General features: G+C 38.5%; 1 protein-coding gene across 1 annotated transcript; it reads right to left on the bottom strand.

The window, feature by feature from the left end:
- Positions 1-266: 266 nt before the first annotated feature.
- LOC139735244 (NADH dehydrogenase [ubiquinone] 1 beta subcomplex subunit 7-like) lies at positions 267-13214 on the bottom strand. Its single transcript, XM_071645999.1, has 3 exons — positions 13052-13214; positions 1952-2120; positions 267-787 (listed from the first exon to the last, which is right to left on the bottom strand). Exons 1-3 carry the CDS (start codon positions 13161-13163, stop codon positions 688-690), a joined length of 381 nt encoding a protein of 126 aa, XP_071502100.1. The 5' UTR covers positions 13164-13214; the 3' UTR covers positions 267-687.
- Positions 13215-14551: the final 1337 nt, after the last annotated feature.

Below are 14551 nucleotides of genomic sequence, written 5' to 3'. Positions count from 1 at the left end.
CTGCTGCATCACAATGCCTGCCAACCACTCTCAATCATATTTGGGAGATTCAAAATTCAAAATATGTGATATTTTATACAAAGCAAGAAATTCACAACCTCACTACCAAGTATAGAAGCAAGATGCTTTTCTGCTTAAAACTCACTCTATCACACACAGTGACACTCTTCTAGTGTGGCATGCACTCTCTTGATGTGAAAGCCACCTGTACAATAACGACAATTCTCACAATTAATGGCAGAATAGATAAATCTGTCACATCATAGCAACCACAAGCAACTTATTCTTTCTCATTCTTATTAGTCCTTATTGAAAACTATGGAAATCAAACTGTCTTCAAAGCCCTTTGAAATATGCAGCATTGTGAATATACTCTCAAAATCACAGTCTGCAAAGATCTGTGGCTCACAAATTGACAGGGCCAAGATTGACCATATGATAGCTCCAAAAACAACAGTAATTTCATCTCCAAGCACATAGCATTTATTGCCTGCCCTGGACACCAGAAACTAAAGTATCCTTTGTACATCACTTCATGACCAATTCTTCCTGCAGTGTAAAATGTTATCGTGAATTCCGTGTATTCTTTGTTGCATTCCAGGCACATAACAATAAAGCTTTATAGCAGGGGGAATAATACACAAATCTCTATGGGAACATCAAGTAAAAGCTAAAGATAATCATTATTCAATCCTCCATCGCCTCTCGCTCTGCAATTAGTCTCTTCCGCTTTGCCCGTTCCAGCAGTCTCCTCTCCCTCTCGTACTCCTTCATCCTGAGAACAAAGCTGCATCAAGAGAACAAACAAAACGGAAAAACAAACAAAGGATAAAGTGAACCAAAGTTTTGCTATGCATGTTTGCCTTGTGAATAAAAAAAATGATACATATTATGTGAGACTCCTTTGTTCTAACATCAACCAGAGGACATTCATTCTTGAAAATATAATGTATAACAAAACAATGGATCCGTAACAGGACATACCACTTGTTAAATCTTAGGTTCCCATCCATCCACATGAATATGTGTACATAAAAAGTCATAATACTAATTTGAATAAAAAAATACTACTGTATCACTTTCTCACCATCTGTCCAATGTGAATAAAACATTTTCCTACTTTATTTGTTTATACTCTACCAGGTAAATACTACAGGGTGCATTTATCAACTCATTTTTGGTGCAGAATTAATGAGTTTTGGGCAGTTGACAGATGCAAAGCTGCTTTGATTATGGGGTTAGGAACAAGTTTCTGAAGCTCTGAAAGGAAGTGTGATCACAAACTCATTCGAGCCTAAAATGCATTTATTGAGAGTTGATAAACTCAAAAGAGAGAACCTGCCCACACCAACCACTGGCAACTGCACATTTCTGCTCCTCCAACTGTGCAATGGAGCTGGACAGGCCTCCCAATCAACTCTCGACAGAGTTGATAAATGCAATTACCCGAGAAACAAGATCTGAAAGGCATTTCCAAATGAGTTTTTAGAGTGGGTATTGAAATGCGCTTCAAACATGGGAAAATTGAGAAACACAGCCACAAAAGTCTATTTAAATGTAAAAATTTGTACAGTGCACTCCCGTTATAACAAACATGGTTATAACAAAATTCCGGTTACAATGAAGTAAAACTTCAGACAGCAACATTATCATCATTATGCTTTTTCTTGTTTGTTTGGTAATGACGAAATTTCGATATAACGAAAGGAAAGTGCCGGTCCCAAGGACTTCATTATAATAGGAGTCCACTGTACGCTGGAAATATGCTACGCTGTATTACATTTTCAAAAATACTATTTGTACACTGGAAATATGCTACACTGTATAACACACTAAAAAGCAACTTATCTAAAATTGTAATGAAATCCAATGAAATACATGTACAATCTGTAATCGCCAGCAGCAACAAGTCAACCAAAAGAGAGAATTTAGTCACAGAAAGGATACTCACTCTTCATATTCACAATGGTTGTATTCATGCTTGACGTGGTTGCACTTGAGCGCATTAGGGAAATTCTCGTTTTTGCACTTCATGAGGGCAATGTACAGATGGGCGCAGTAGTCTCGCTTGTCCAGAGGAACTCTTGCCTGATTCATCTCTTCCTGAGTAGCAACCATCTCTGCAGAGAAAAGACATGAACTTGCTTATTGTACTTCACTGTAGTACAAATACTGCCATACTGTATACCTCCATGAAATGTTGATTTACAGTAAGTGAGATGTACATGTACATGTACATGAGACATGAATATGTACGCAATGAGTTACATGTATGCCTTCATACAAAGAACATAATAAAAGCATTTATCAAAATTAAAACATCATAGTTCAGACTCATCAGAGGCTTGGTTCCTGGTGAAGAGACATACATGTAGCACAAATCAGCAACTTCAAAGCAGCTGAACGCATCATACTCTCACACCAAATGGCACAGAGAGGATCACAAGCTCAGCTGCCACACTTCCAATGTCAGTCAGACCGCAGCACCCAATAATTCGCTCGTATTTATTCAACTCGTATGCAAGCCCCGCTCGAGGCTTGCATACTAATGAGCTGAGTAAGGGGATTTTGTCCTTTGGCTTTCGGCAACAAAAATACACCTTATATTCACAAATTTGGTATCAAATTCAAGGAAAATATGTAAACTATCGTCACATGTTACTCAAATTATTGTAAATGAAAAATATCATAGCGTAATTTGAGCTTGAAAAATGATGAAAAAAGTAATTCATGCAGTACACGTTCAAGACGTAAAAAGAATACCAAATTCACTTTGCATCTCAATGAAAATGAATTATTTGGTAGTCTATCTCTTAATCTTTCTATTCATGTAAATATCTTGACAATTTGTTGCTCAAACCGGTCAGGAACCAGTGAAATATACATCGATGTCAGTGCTGATCAGCTTGAAACCATGCAATCTCAAGATTAAGCTCTCTCATTGGACAGCGCTTGCATTCAGCGCTTGCATTACGTCATTACGCTGCTACATAACGGCCCACGGTTTGATGCCACTTGCGGTTTCTCGGCACGCGTGTAGTTCAAGCCAAGTTCAAGTGCTGGATGCAAGCACTGTCCAATGAGAGAGCTCTTTCACGCCACTGTACACTTTGTGTGGAGCATAAATCCGGCTGAGTAGTGAATTTTACAGACATTTCAGAACAGAAAAACTAGTATAAATCATGTTTGCATCTCCTTGACTCCAATATATGATGAGTATCTAAGTTTCCTCTCTACGAAAAAGCCAAAGTCAGAAACAACAGTTTCTTAAACCGGTCAGGAACCAAAAAAGAACTTTAGACGACAAAATCTTCCATGAAAAGCAGGTAAAATTCACGCAAATTCAACTAATTATATCGTCATGATAAGATCCGATATTATACGCAAATTTAGTATCAAAATAAAGATCAAAATCTGCAGAACAATTTACCGTGACTAAAATCTTTAAAAGTGAAAATCACTTTTTTGCATTAAAGGGAACCCAAACCCAAAGAGCAATGTGGATTGAGTGAAAGCAGCAACATTAGCAGAACACATCAGTGAAAGTTTGAGGAAAATTGGACAATCAATGAAAAAGTTACGAATTTCTAAAGTTTTGGTGTTTGAACCGCTGAATGAGGAGACTACTAGAGGTTATGACGTATATGTGTGGACAACAATATAAAGAAAATTCCACAAAAATTAAGTTTTCTAGCATAATGAAAGAGCACTCGACTGGCCACTTTCAGAAAGCAGGGGGAATAATTGCTACCCTTTATATGTCAGTATCAAGTTGATGGAATGTGTAATTTTCATGAAAAATGATTTTTTTTTGTGGAATTCCCTTTATATTTTCTTTATATTGTTGTCAAGTGCTCTTTCATATTATGCTAGAAAAGTGAATTTTTGTTTAATTTCCTTTATATTTTCTTTGTATTATTGTCCACTCATATGTCATAACCTCTAGTAGAGTCTAGTACAGTAGTCTCCTCATCCAGCGGTTACAACACCAAAACTTTAAAAATTTTGCATTAATGATCCGATTTTCCTCAAACTTTCACTGATGTGTTCTACTAATGTTGCTGCTTTCACTCAATCCACATTGCTCTTTAAGTTTGCCTTCCCTTTAAATTCAATCATACAGACAGTAGTAGATATCTAGAGTTTCTAAATCTCTAGAGACTCTATTTCACGACACGAGCATGCCAACTGTGCTACTTAAAGGACAAGTTCACCTTCATAAACATAAGGATTGAGAGCATGCAGCAATATTACAGTACTGTAGTAGAACACATCAGTGACAGTTTGAGGAAAATTGGACAATCGACGCAAAAGTTATGAATTTTTATAATTTTTGTGTTGGAACCGCTGGATGAGGAGACTACTAAGGCTCGTGATGTTATATGAGTACAACAGTATAAAGAAAATGTAAACAGTATAAAGAAAATGTAAAGAAAATTTAACATATTTTCACTTTTTTCGCATAATAAAAGAGCACTTGACTTGCATCTTTCTAAAGGCAATGGGAATAATATTACCCATAACATATGTCAGTAACGAGTCAAGGGAATGTGTACTTTATTCAAAAGACTTTTTTCAAAAGATGACATTTTGTGAAATTCTCTTTATATTTTCCTTTATTGTTGTATGCATGTGACATCATACACTACAGTAGTCTTCTCATCCAGCGGTGACTGCACAAAAACTTCAAAAATTCATAACTTTTGAACGGATTGTCCGATTTTCCTCAAACTTTCAAAGATGTGTTCTACTATATAAGTTAATTGCTACATTTTGTACATTCTCTCTCAATCCTTATGTTAATGAAGGTGAACTTGTCCTTTAAAACAAGCTGATGATACTTGTCTAGCCCGAGTGGAGTGTCTGGATCACCTAGTGTATTTTAGGTACAGCCCACAGCTTATTACAGTAAACTTTAAATACTAACTGTTCGTGTTCAGAAGACGAGTAGTAGCTAGTAGAACCCTACTAACGTTAGATATCTCCCAGGGTCCCTAGAGTCTAGACCCCTATAGTGCATTAGTGGTACCATGGACCTAATACACATGGACATTCATCGTATCGTTAATTAATTTATGCACCCGTACATCTCAAAAGCGCCACAAAGACATTCTTAGCATGCTTCACTGCTTTGATCCCATGATCGTCACCGCCAGCAAACCAGGAGAAGAACAAGACGGAGATTCGAGAAATCTAAAACTATATGCGCAGAAGAAAATAACTCACAAAAATCAAGTAAAGTGAATGGGCATAATCGTGAAATTTGTCACCAGTGACAAATTTCCACGGCCGGACAACTTCGCCTTTGACAGCTCGCGTATTGCGCTGCGAGAAAGTGACTCGCACAATCGCAGTTGATCGGTACGGTGGGGGTCGCGTCGCGTGCGATCCACGATTGGCAACCTTTCAAATCGCTCGTTCGTTGCGCGATCTCAAGCACGCGATTATGCTTGTATTCAAGTCGTCGACTGTTGCGCGATCTCATTTCAAGTCAACTGTTACGTGATGTCTGTCACCACCACTTTTCGTAGTGAATAAATCGTAATTAACCAGTTATTCCATCGAAACCCCACTTTTCCCTTCTCTTCATGATCACTCGGCCACTTTTAGAATATTGCTATCCCATGTGCACATATAGGCGAATCACAATTAATATACAACACGATTTATAGATCACCAGCCCATGCTCCTTGCATCAAAATATCCCATACGTACACGGTGACAAATTCCACTACAAATTGTATCAGTATTATAGAGAAATTCCTTGACCTTCTAAAACTAAAGAAGTCGTGGATTGTGTCGTGATTTATCCATGGTGGATAGGAAGCATTTTAATATAGGGATTTTATCACCACCACTTTCCTACTGAACCTATCGTAATTAACATGTTTATTCCCATCAACCCCACTTTCCCCTCCTGATCTTCAAGACCACTCTGCCACTTTCAGAATGTCTCCTATCCAACATAAATGAATCAGAGAAGGAAACTCCCTATATACTGATCGTGGAATTTGTCACCACCACTTTCCTACTATACCTATCATAATTAATCTGTTTATTCCATCAACCCCACTTTTCCCTTCTCTTCAAGACCACTCTGCCACTTTCAGAATGTTATCCTATCCAACATATATACGAATCACAGTAGAAAACTCTCTATATACTGATCGTGGACTTTGTCACCAGCCCGTGTTCATATTGTGTGGCGTTCCTATAGCCGGTGACAGATTCCGCGATAGGCCCTTAACTTTCGACCAAACTCTCCAGTGTCATTGAGTTTGTCACCATATTCGCCCACTCCTGAACTAAATAAATCATAATTAACCTGTTTATTCCATCAACCCCACTTTTCTCTTCTCTTCAAGACCACTCTGCCACTTTCAGAATGTCTCCTATCCAACATAAATGAATCAGAGAAGGAAACTCCCTATATACTGATCGTGGAATTTGTCACCACCACTTTCCTACTAAACCTATCGTAATTAACCTGTTTATTCCATCAACTCCACTTTTCCCTTCTCTTCAAGACCACTCTGCCACTTTCAGAATGTTATCCTATCCAACATATATGGTCAATAGCACAATCAGGGTATGCAATTGTGTAACAGGGCAAAAATGAAAAAACTTGGTGAAAATGCTTTTTTTGTTGTTTGTTGTAGCTGAGTGTTCAAATTTTCATTTCATGTAAAGAACGAGTCAAAATTTTGCATTAAACTGCGCATAAATTAGCATTTAAATTAGGGTGTCGAATTACATTGAAATGACTAATATATTGGAAAAATTCATTAAAAAAAAGGAGAATGTTTTTTTCATCTGATAATTCTGTTAAATATTCCTGATAAATATCTCTTTCATTCACCACCAGCACATAGCCATGACATATCACAAAATATGAATGAATTTCATATTTTCACTTCTCGAAATGGATGATCAATTTTGTAGGCATTATTTTGAATTCAAATAAAACCACTTTTACATATTTTATCATATTTCACTTTTGCCAAAGAGTGAAGAGGCGAAACTTTCAGGAATAGGTAACAGACATATAGTGGCCATTATTACAAATTTTTATGAAATTAGGGCGGGTACTTTGGAAGATATTATATTTTTCATCAAAAAATTATCTGTACAGTTTGACCTTGAATGTGCGCACAGTGTTTGGATCAATTCTCATATTTGTAAACACAGATAGAAGAATGAATGTGAGATTTATGATGACTTGAGTTGATATCCAAGCTGTGACAGTCAAACAATGACATATTAAGCCAAAATAATGTTTTTGCTTATGATATCTTTAGAAATTGAACAAGCATTGAAATATGAACACTGCACACTTATCATATGACCTTCATGCAGTATAACATGGGCGTGTATCGCACTTATTTATGTTCAGCAATTTGTAAAAATATAAAAAAATAAGTTCCTATTGCTCAAATTTGCTAAAATTTTCACACAATAGATTTCTACATATGTACAATTCACGGTTAAAAAGACAAGGATATTCAATAAGGGGAAAAGAGTCTTTAAAGGTAGGGAATCCCATTTGCACGCCTTAATGAAGAGTTGTATAAATACAGTGGTATGTTGAAGAGAATATCATTTTAGAAACTCCCATAAAGTATTGAAAGTGGAAGGTAACATTTAGTACATTTTTTTGACGGTTAGATTTTGAATTGAATTGTTTTCGGGGCTCACCGTAAATTCCAGTACATTACTAGGCTACCTTTGCAGACCCATGTACTGCATGTGTGTCCATCATGTATATTTTGTGAAGAAAGTTCATCAACACTTACAAACATTTCTATATACATTCTTACCACACACTCTATATGTTATTACATCAGCTCTTGTACTTTTAGATTTGTGTTTATAGATCACAAATACAGAAGAATGCAACAAAAAGGCTTAAGTGTGGCTGACACACAGAACTACTGAGTAGTTGAGTTTTGTGCATCATTCAAATTTTAGATAACTGTTGACTTCCAAATTTCTAAGCAGTGGCCTAAGCAAGTCCCCTGAGGTTCATATTTAATGTTTTGCTGCATTTTGGGAGGTCTGTAAAAGGTATCCCCTACCTTTAAAGTGGTCAAATTAGGATATACCTCACTGAAAATACTGAAAAACGGCTGCACTTATTTTACTCAGCATTTGAAAATGGTTCAAAACTCAAAACTGGCTGAACATTTATTGGCAAACAGCGCACCATATTGTAGTGTGTCTTCAGTACTTTCAGGAAAAGCAGAAAAATAAGCTGTTTCTCCATGTATAGCTGTACAGCATGGGTTAAAAGGTCACAATGTCACAAAAATAAGCTAGCATTACACTCCTACCAGGATGGGACTTCAGACCTTATAACTTTCTCCAGCTGAAAGAACCACTGTTTTTTTATTGCATGCAAGCAATGCCAGGAAAAAATCCATTAATTTGATACCAAACACATAGGGGTAGACTTAAAATATGGACCTCAAATCTTGATTTTACGTAAGTTGTAAAACGCTTTTTTTGACGCATTACGTGGGTTTTGGGGGACTTTTTGGTAATTAACATTAAATAATTAACAGTAAATGAGAAGAAATTAGCTATTGTCTTACCACATGTGATTACTGATGTCTTAGCATGCTGCATGTGAATTTTTAAGTCAGTTGGTGCATTCTTTTAGAAGTTACAATTTTTTAAAGTGAGAAAGTCATGATTGCATACCCTGATTGTGCTTATCACCATACTTGATACGAATCACAGTAGGAAACTCTCTATATCGTGGAATTTGTCACCAGCCCGTGTTAACTGGCATCCAAATCCCATAGGCGGTGACAAATTCCACGATTAGAATAACTAATCGTGGAATTTGTCACCAGCCCGTGTTCATATTGCGTGGCGTTCCTATAGCCGGTGACAGATTCCACGATAGGCCCTTAAAAACATTGAATCAGAGTAGGAAACTCTCTACATACTAATCGCGGAATTTGTCACCATCTTTTTCCTACTAAATAAAGCGTAATTAACCTGTTTCTTCCATCAACTCCACTTTTCCCTTCTCTTCAAGACCACTCTGCCACTTTCAGAATGTTATCCTATCCAACATACGAATCTCACTAGGAAACTCTCTATATACTGATCGTGGAATTTGTCACCATCTTTTTCCTACTAAATAAAGCGTAATTAACCTGTTTCTTCCATCAACTCCACTTTTCCCTTCTCTTCAAGACCACTCTGCCACTTTCAGAATGTTATCCTATCCAACATACGAATCTCACTAGGAAACTCTCTATATACTGATTGTGGAATTTGTCACCAGCCCGTGTTAACTGCTCCCAAAATCCTATAGGCGGTGACAAATTCCACGATTAGAATAACTAATCGTGGAATTTGTCACCAGCCCGTGTTCATATCGCGTGGCGTTCCTATAGCCGGTGACAGATTCCGCGATAGGCCCTTAAAAACATTGAATCAGAGTAGGAAACTCACTACATACTAATCGTGGAATTTGTCACCATCACTTTCCTACTAAATAAAGCGTAATTAACCTGTTTCTTCCATCAACCCCACTATTCCCTTCTCTTCAAGACCACTCTGCCACTTTCAGAATGTTATCCTATCCAGCATATACGAATCAGAGTAGGAATCTCTCTATATACTGATCGTAGAATTTGTCACCAGCCCGTGTTAACTGGCACCCAAATCCCATAGGTGGTGACAAATTCCACGATTAGTATAACTAATCGTGGATCGAGGAATTTGTCGCCAGCCCGTGTTTACTGTATGGCGTTCCTATGGGCGGTGACAGATTCCGCGACTCTCGATAAACTCGCTGCTCGTGGAATTTGTCATCATACCACTACCGAACTAAATAAATCGTAATTAACCTGTGTATTTTCCATCAACCCCACTTTTCCCTTCTCTTCAAGACCACTCTGCCCGGCACTTTCAGAATGTTATCTTATCTAACATGAATAAATATAGGTCACAATTCACAATTTATTTAGTGTAAGGAGACTTGGTAAACTCTCTAGATCGTGGAATTTGTCACCAGCCCGTGTTGACAGCAGCTAAAATACCATAGGTGGTGACAAATTCCACGATCAGTATATAGAGTTTGCCGAGAGTTTCCTATATACTGATCGTGGAATTTGTCACCACCTATGGGATTTTGGCTACAATTAACACGCACTGGTGACAAACTCCACAATCAGTATATAGAGAGTTTCCTATGAAAATTATTATTTATATTACAAGTTAAAGTGTCTGAGCATTCATCGTCCCGCCAGGAGATAGTGTATCAATAGGGAAATGCGTGGTGGAAATCTGTCACTGCTTGCCTCTTGTGTGAGGAGAGCTTCGCACGCACCGAACAATAGCTTTCATTCAAAATCACGGAAGCGTGCAAGCGGTCTGATATTCGGGTACGTGCTGTTAGAAGATGTCACCAGTGACAGAAAACACGATATGGCCAGTGAATGTGCAGTTGTGGTGTACAAATGTATGTTAGGAAATCATACCTCAAACAATTTCGCTTAGGAGAAGCAGGCAGTTTTCAAAAGAAAGCTAACATTTTGGCAGATTGATTGTCATTTGTGATCTCAATATTTCACTTTTCCACAGCTAAATTCAGAGCAAAAAGGGACGGTAATGGTAGAGGACAGATATATCTTGCCATTAGGCAAGGTCTTATGCGTGTGCGAAAATGTGCGAATCAGCAATTACCCATCTTTTGACACAAAATTTGTAATGATCTCAGGTTTGCTGCTCCTCATCATCTGTATTTATTCAAAGACATTTCCATCTGGAAAAAAGGCACATCAACGAAACAAGACTGAAATGAGGGAAATGATTCTTTTGTTAGTGACGATACATGATTACACAATCGTTATTGTCAAGACACCTGAATGTACGTTGTACTCATTAAGATGCACATAATCAGGTGTGGGTGACGATCATTTACATCAAAGAAAGACTGCCGTGAACAGTCCATGTTATATTAGGTCCATGTAACTGCGACCAGCCCCAACGTGCAGCGCAGCGTGTTGGGGCTGCGCCGTTTTCGCATTCAGATCTTAATGTTGTACAAAACGGGTGCCGTTCCGGCGCTATATTTCCTTAATTTTTCAAAAAAAACTACTAGGAATACTTACATGGGTCGATTAAACCTAAATGATTCAAATCGGCGACTGTTTGATGCATTTCGTTACTTATGATGCAGAAAATGTTGTCTTATAAAGGCGAATTATCTTCAGCTCACCGATGCTCACTAACGTTGCATGCTAGCCTTTTGCCAAGGCCCTCTCGCTGTAACGGACGAGCGAAGGGACGAGCGAAGCGAGTCGCGCTACCTTTCTCGGCTGGGCTCTCTACACCATACAGCGAGAGGGCCTTGACAAAAGGCTACGTATTACTCGCTACATGCGTAGATGCTTACTAATGGATATACACGTTCAAAATGGTAGCACGGCTCTCCCACTAGGGCAGGCCACTTACTCCCTAAAAAATGTGGAAAATTTTGCAGTTTCCAGATAAATTGGTGAAAAGAACCAAGGCAATGGGGTAATGTATATTTCATTTTTTATTGTCACTGTGTTTATGATAGAAATTTACCCATGATTTATTCGTCAACAAGAGGTCAACAAGAGGTCATAGATACAAGCTCTTCACCAAACGTTCAAGATTAGAACTGAGAAGTACATTTTTCAGCCAGAGAGTAGTTGCCGACTGGAACAGATTGCCTGCTAATGTTGTTGAAGCTTCCTCGATTAATAATTTCAAAGATTTATTAGACAGACATTGGAGGGGGGAAAAATTTAAAACCTCTGCTCCTCAACGCACATTATCATAAAGCAACAAAGTTGAAGATGATTATATTATGTTGAGACCGGAATACTACAGGACCAGTCCTCTACTAGCTACTTCCGTATCAGATGTGATGTGATGTGTGATGTGAAGTCGCCGTATGTGGCAATAGGGAGTTGTTCGTGATTCTCACTTTAGCGAAACTGCGAGGTAGCCGCCAGGACCCCGCCGCATCATTGCGGCTCGGTCTCCGGGGCTAAGGTCCATGGTGGTAGGGTGGGACATCCAATTACCGGACGCTTTTTTTCGTGGCTTTGATTTCCGTACTCAGTGGATGAAATTTCGGCTAAAAATAACACCACTTATTCACGGACTCCTGGAAATTACGAATTCAGCCAACTGTATGTCAATTCTTGGTTCCAGTTTTTAGAAAATATGCTTCAAGCATACCCCTCTAAAAATAGTTGTTTTTTGCGCGGTGCTAAATCGCATTGTATTACCGGACGCGATTTTCGTAATCGAATAATCGAGGTCTTTCGCACCTAGTCCTTGCACCAGAATCATAATTCATCCCACAAATCACCGTACACATTCTCACCGAGCGGATGACAAGGAAAAAATCGGCAAACGAGGCTCAAATTTCGTATTTTACGGTAAAATGTCTGTCTTGAACATTTCGAACAGTTCACGCAATAAAACCTTGTGAGAAATCGATAACTGGTTAGACTCTATACTTGCTAGTTTACGTGCTTTGTCTATAGGAGCTGCACGCGCGGGTGATGAGCTGCGGGATCCTTAGCGCACAACTTTTCCGCATCGTTCGCATTTGAAGACGATAGCTACAAATTTCCAATATCGATCAGTGAACTTTTGGTTTTATTGGAATCTTCAGCATTTTTCCTGTATGTGAGTGGGATTTCATAGAATTTCAGTCGTGAAATGTGATTCAAACATGCATAAATATTAACTATGAAGAGGTGCGGGTCACTCAACTATAAATTTGAGGTAAAATGTGAATTTTTTCGTGTTTTTACATTTTTATGTGGCGTTTTTCGCGATTTCGGTCCACACAAAGTTCTGTGAGGCTAATCTACGAAGTCTCGCGCGTACAGAATGTCATTAGTACGCAAAAATGTGCGTGTCCGGTAATACCATGCGTCCGGTAATACCATGCTTGCCCCTACGTAGTTCAGGCATGGCGTCCAGGCGCTAACCCCGATATCAAGATGTGGGACCACAAGAAAATTCATGGTGCAAAATGTTCACTTACCCCTCTCTGGTCTGCCATCTGGGTATCCATATAGAGGATCAAATGTCGGGATGTTTTCTAGATCTGGTGCTGTATCAGGGTGTGTTACATAAGCTGTCCACATTTGCCCCATGATGACAAAATTTGAGCCTTTTTTTGAGGCAGTTTCGTTCACACTTTCATCCCTGGCCAACATTCACCGATAGCTGTGAATACCGATAGCTGGCGTCCTTGTTTTTCTAAATAATGTGCAAACGCCTTTTACACACACACACTACCAATATTTTAGGAGAGTATATGTGATCAGTGTTCATTGTTTTTTTTTTTTTTTTTTTAATTCAAGCGAACAATTTTTTTTCCCACACTGCATTACCTGAATATTTAAATGGTTTGGCAACTAGTGGTTGACCATCAACAGATTTTCCAGTCACACACGCACATATGCACACGCACACAGTCACGCGGAGGGAGGGAGCGGGGGGGGGGGGGGGGGCAGGGTAGAGCAAACAGGAGGGATAAATTAATTGATAAAGAGATACTCAAAATAACCGATCGACAGCAATTAAAACCTGCTGGCAAGACTGAAACATCATAACTTGATTTTGCAAGTTTTTGAATTGAATGCTTTTAGGAACTTGTATAAGAAGCCGCAAAAGTTATGTGTACTTAGATACATTACTTCAACAGTGTTGACAAAATCTTCATAGACCAACTTTTAATAGTATTGTGGAAACATCCGGACTGTGAAAAACACATCCATTTTATATTTCCTATAGCTGAATCCTACTTCCTGGTTACCATGGCAATAATCTGAAATACTTTGTGATATACGATTCTTTTGCATCTTATACAGCAGAGAAATCAGACTCATAAACTTTGACGGGGATGGTGTTATAGCAGAATAGAAGTAACACTGCTATCTAATCATTGGCGTCCAGTGGTGATACTGCTAATCTGTTGCAATGATTATGCGGATCTCGGCATGCTGCGACGCGGTACTACAAGAATGTTGTCGGGCCTCCATCCTTTTTTTTTTTTTTTTTCCTTTGTAAAGGTTACGTTTCGGTAGCCGGATCGGGCAGCTAAGACTAAAAATGGATTGCTACGTCTACTTTCACATTGGGCCAATACATTTATTTTTGTTTTTCATTTCACCGATATTTCAAATCTTAGATTTTAGTCACGTGGCCCGAATGGGCTACCAGAGGAAAATATTATAGTGTGGAGAACTGATATCCTCATTTCGCGGCCCATGCTTTATCATTATAGGGATGTAACCCAATAGCCATTTCAGGGGCGGATCCAGGATTTCCGTACAGGGGAGGCGCCTTTAAAAAGTTTTTCCTGAAACTTCAAAGAATTGTTTTATTTTTTTCTCAATATTTACTGATTATACTCATGATCGTATGACTGGAATGAAAAGATACTCACTTTAAATGCGTACATTATTTTGTATATGCCAAATAAATTAACAAACCTATATCGACAAAATTTCATGGACGTGTTCCTTATTTGCGTAAG

Source organism: Diadema antillarum, unplaced genomic scaffold, assembly GCF_040938485.1.
Source record: "Diadema antillarum isolate AM-2024a unplaced genomic scaffold, OU_Dant_1.0 seq00000567_RagTag, whole genome shotgun sequence".
NCBI classification, from domain to species: domain Eukaryota; kingdom Metazoa; phylum Echinodermata; class Echinoidea; order Diadematoida; family Diadematidae; genus Diadema; species Diadema antillarum.
The sequence above is the reverse complement of the archived record's forward strand: the minus strand, read 5'-3'. Positions and strand labels throughout refer to the sequence as shown.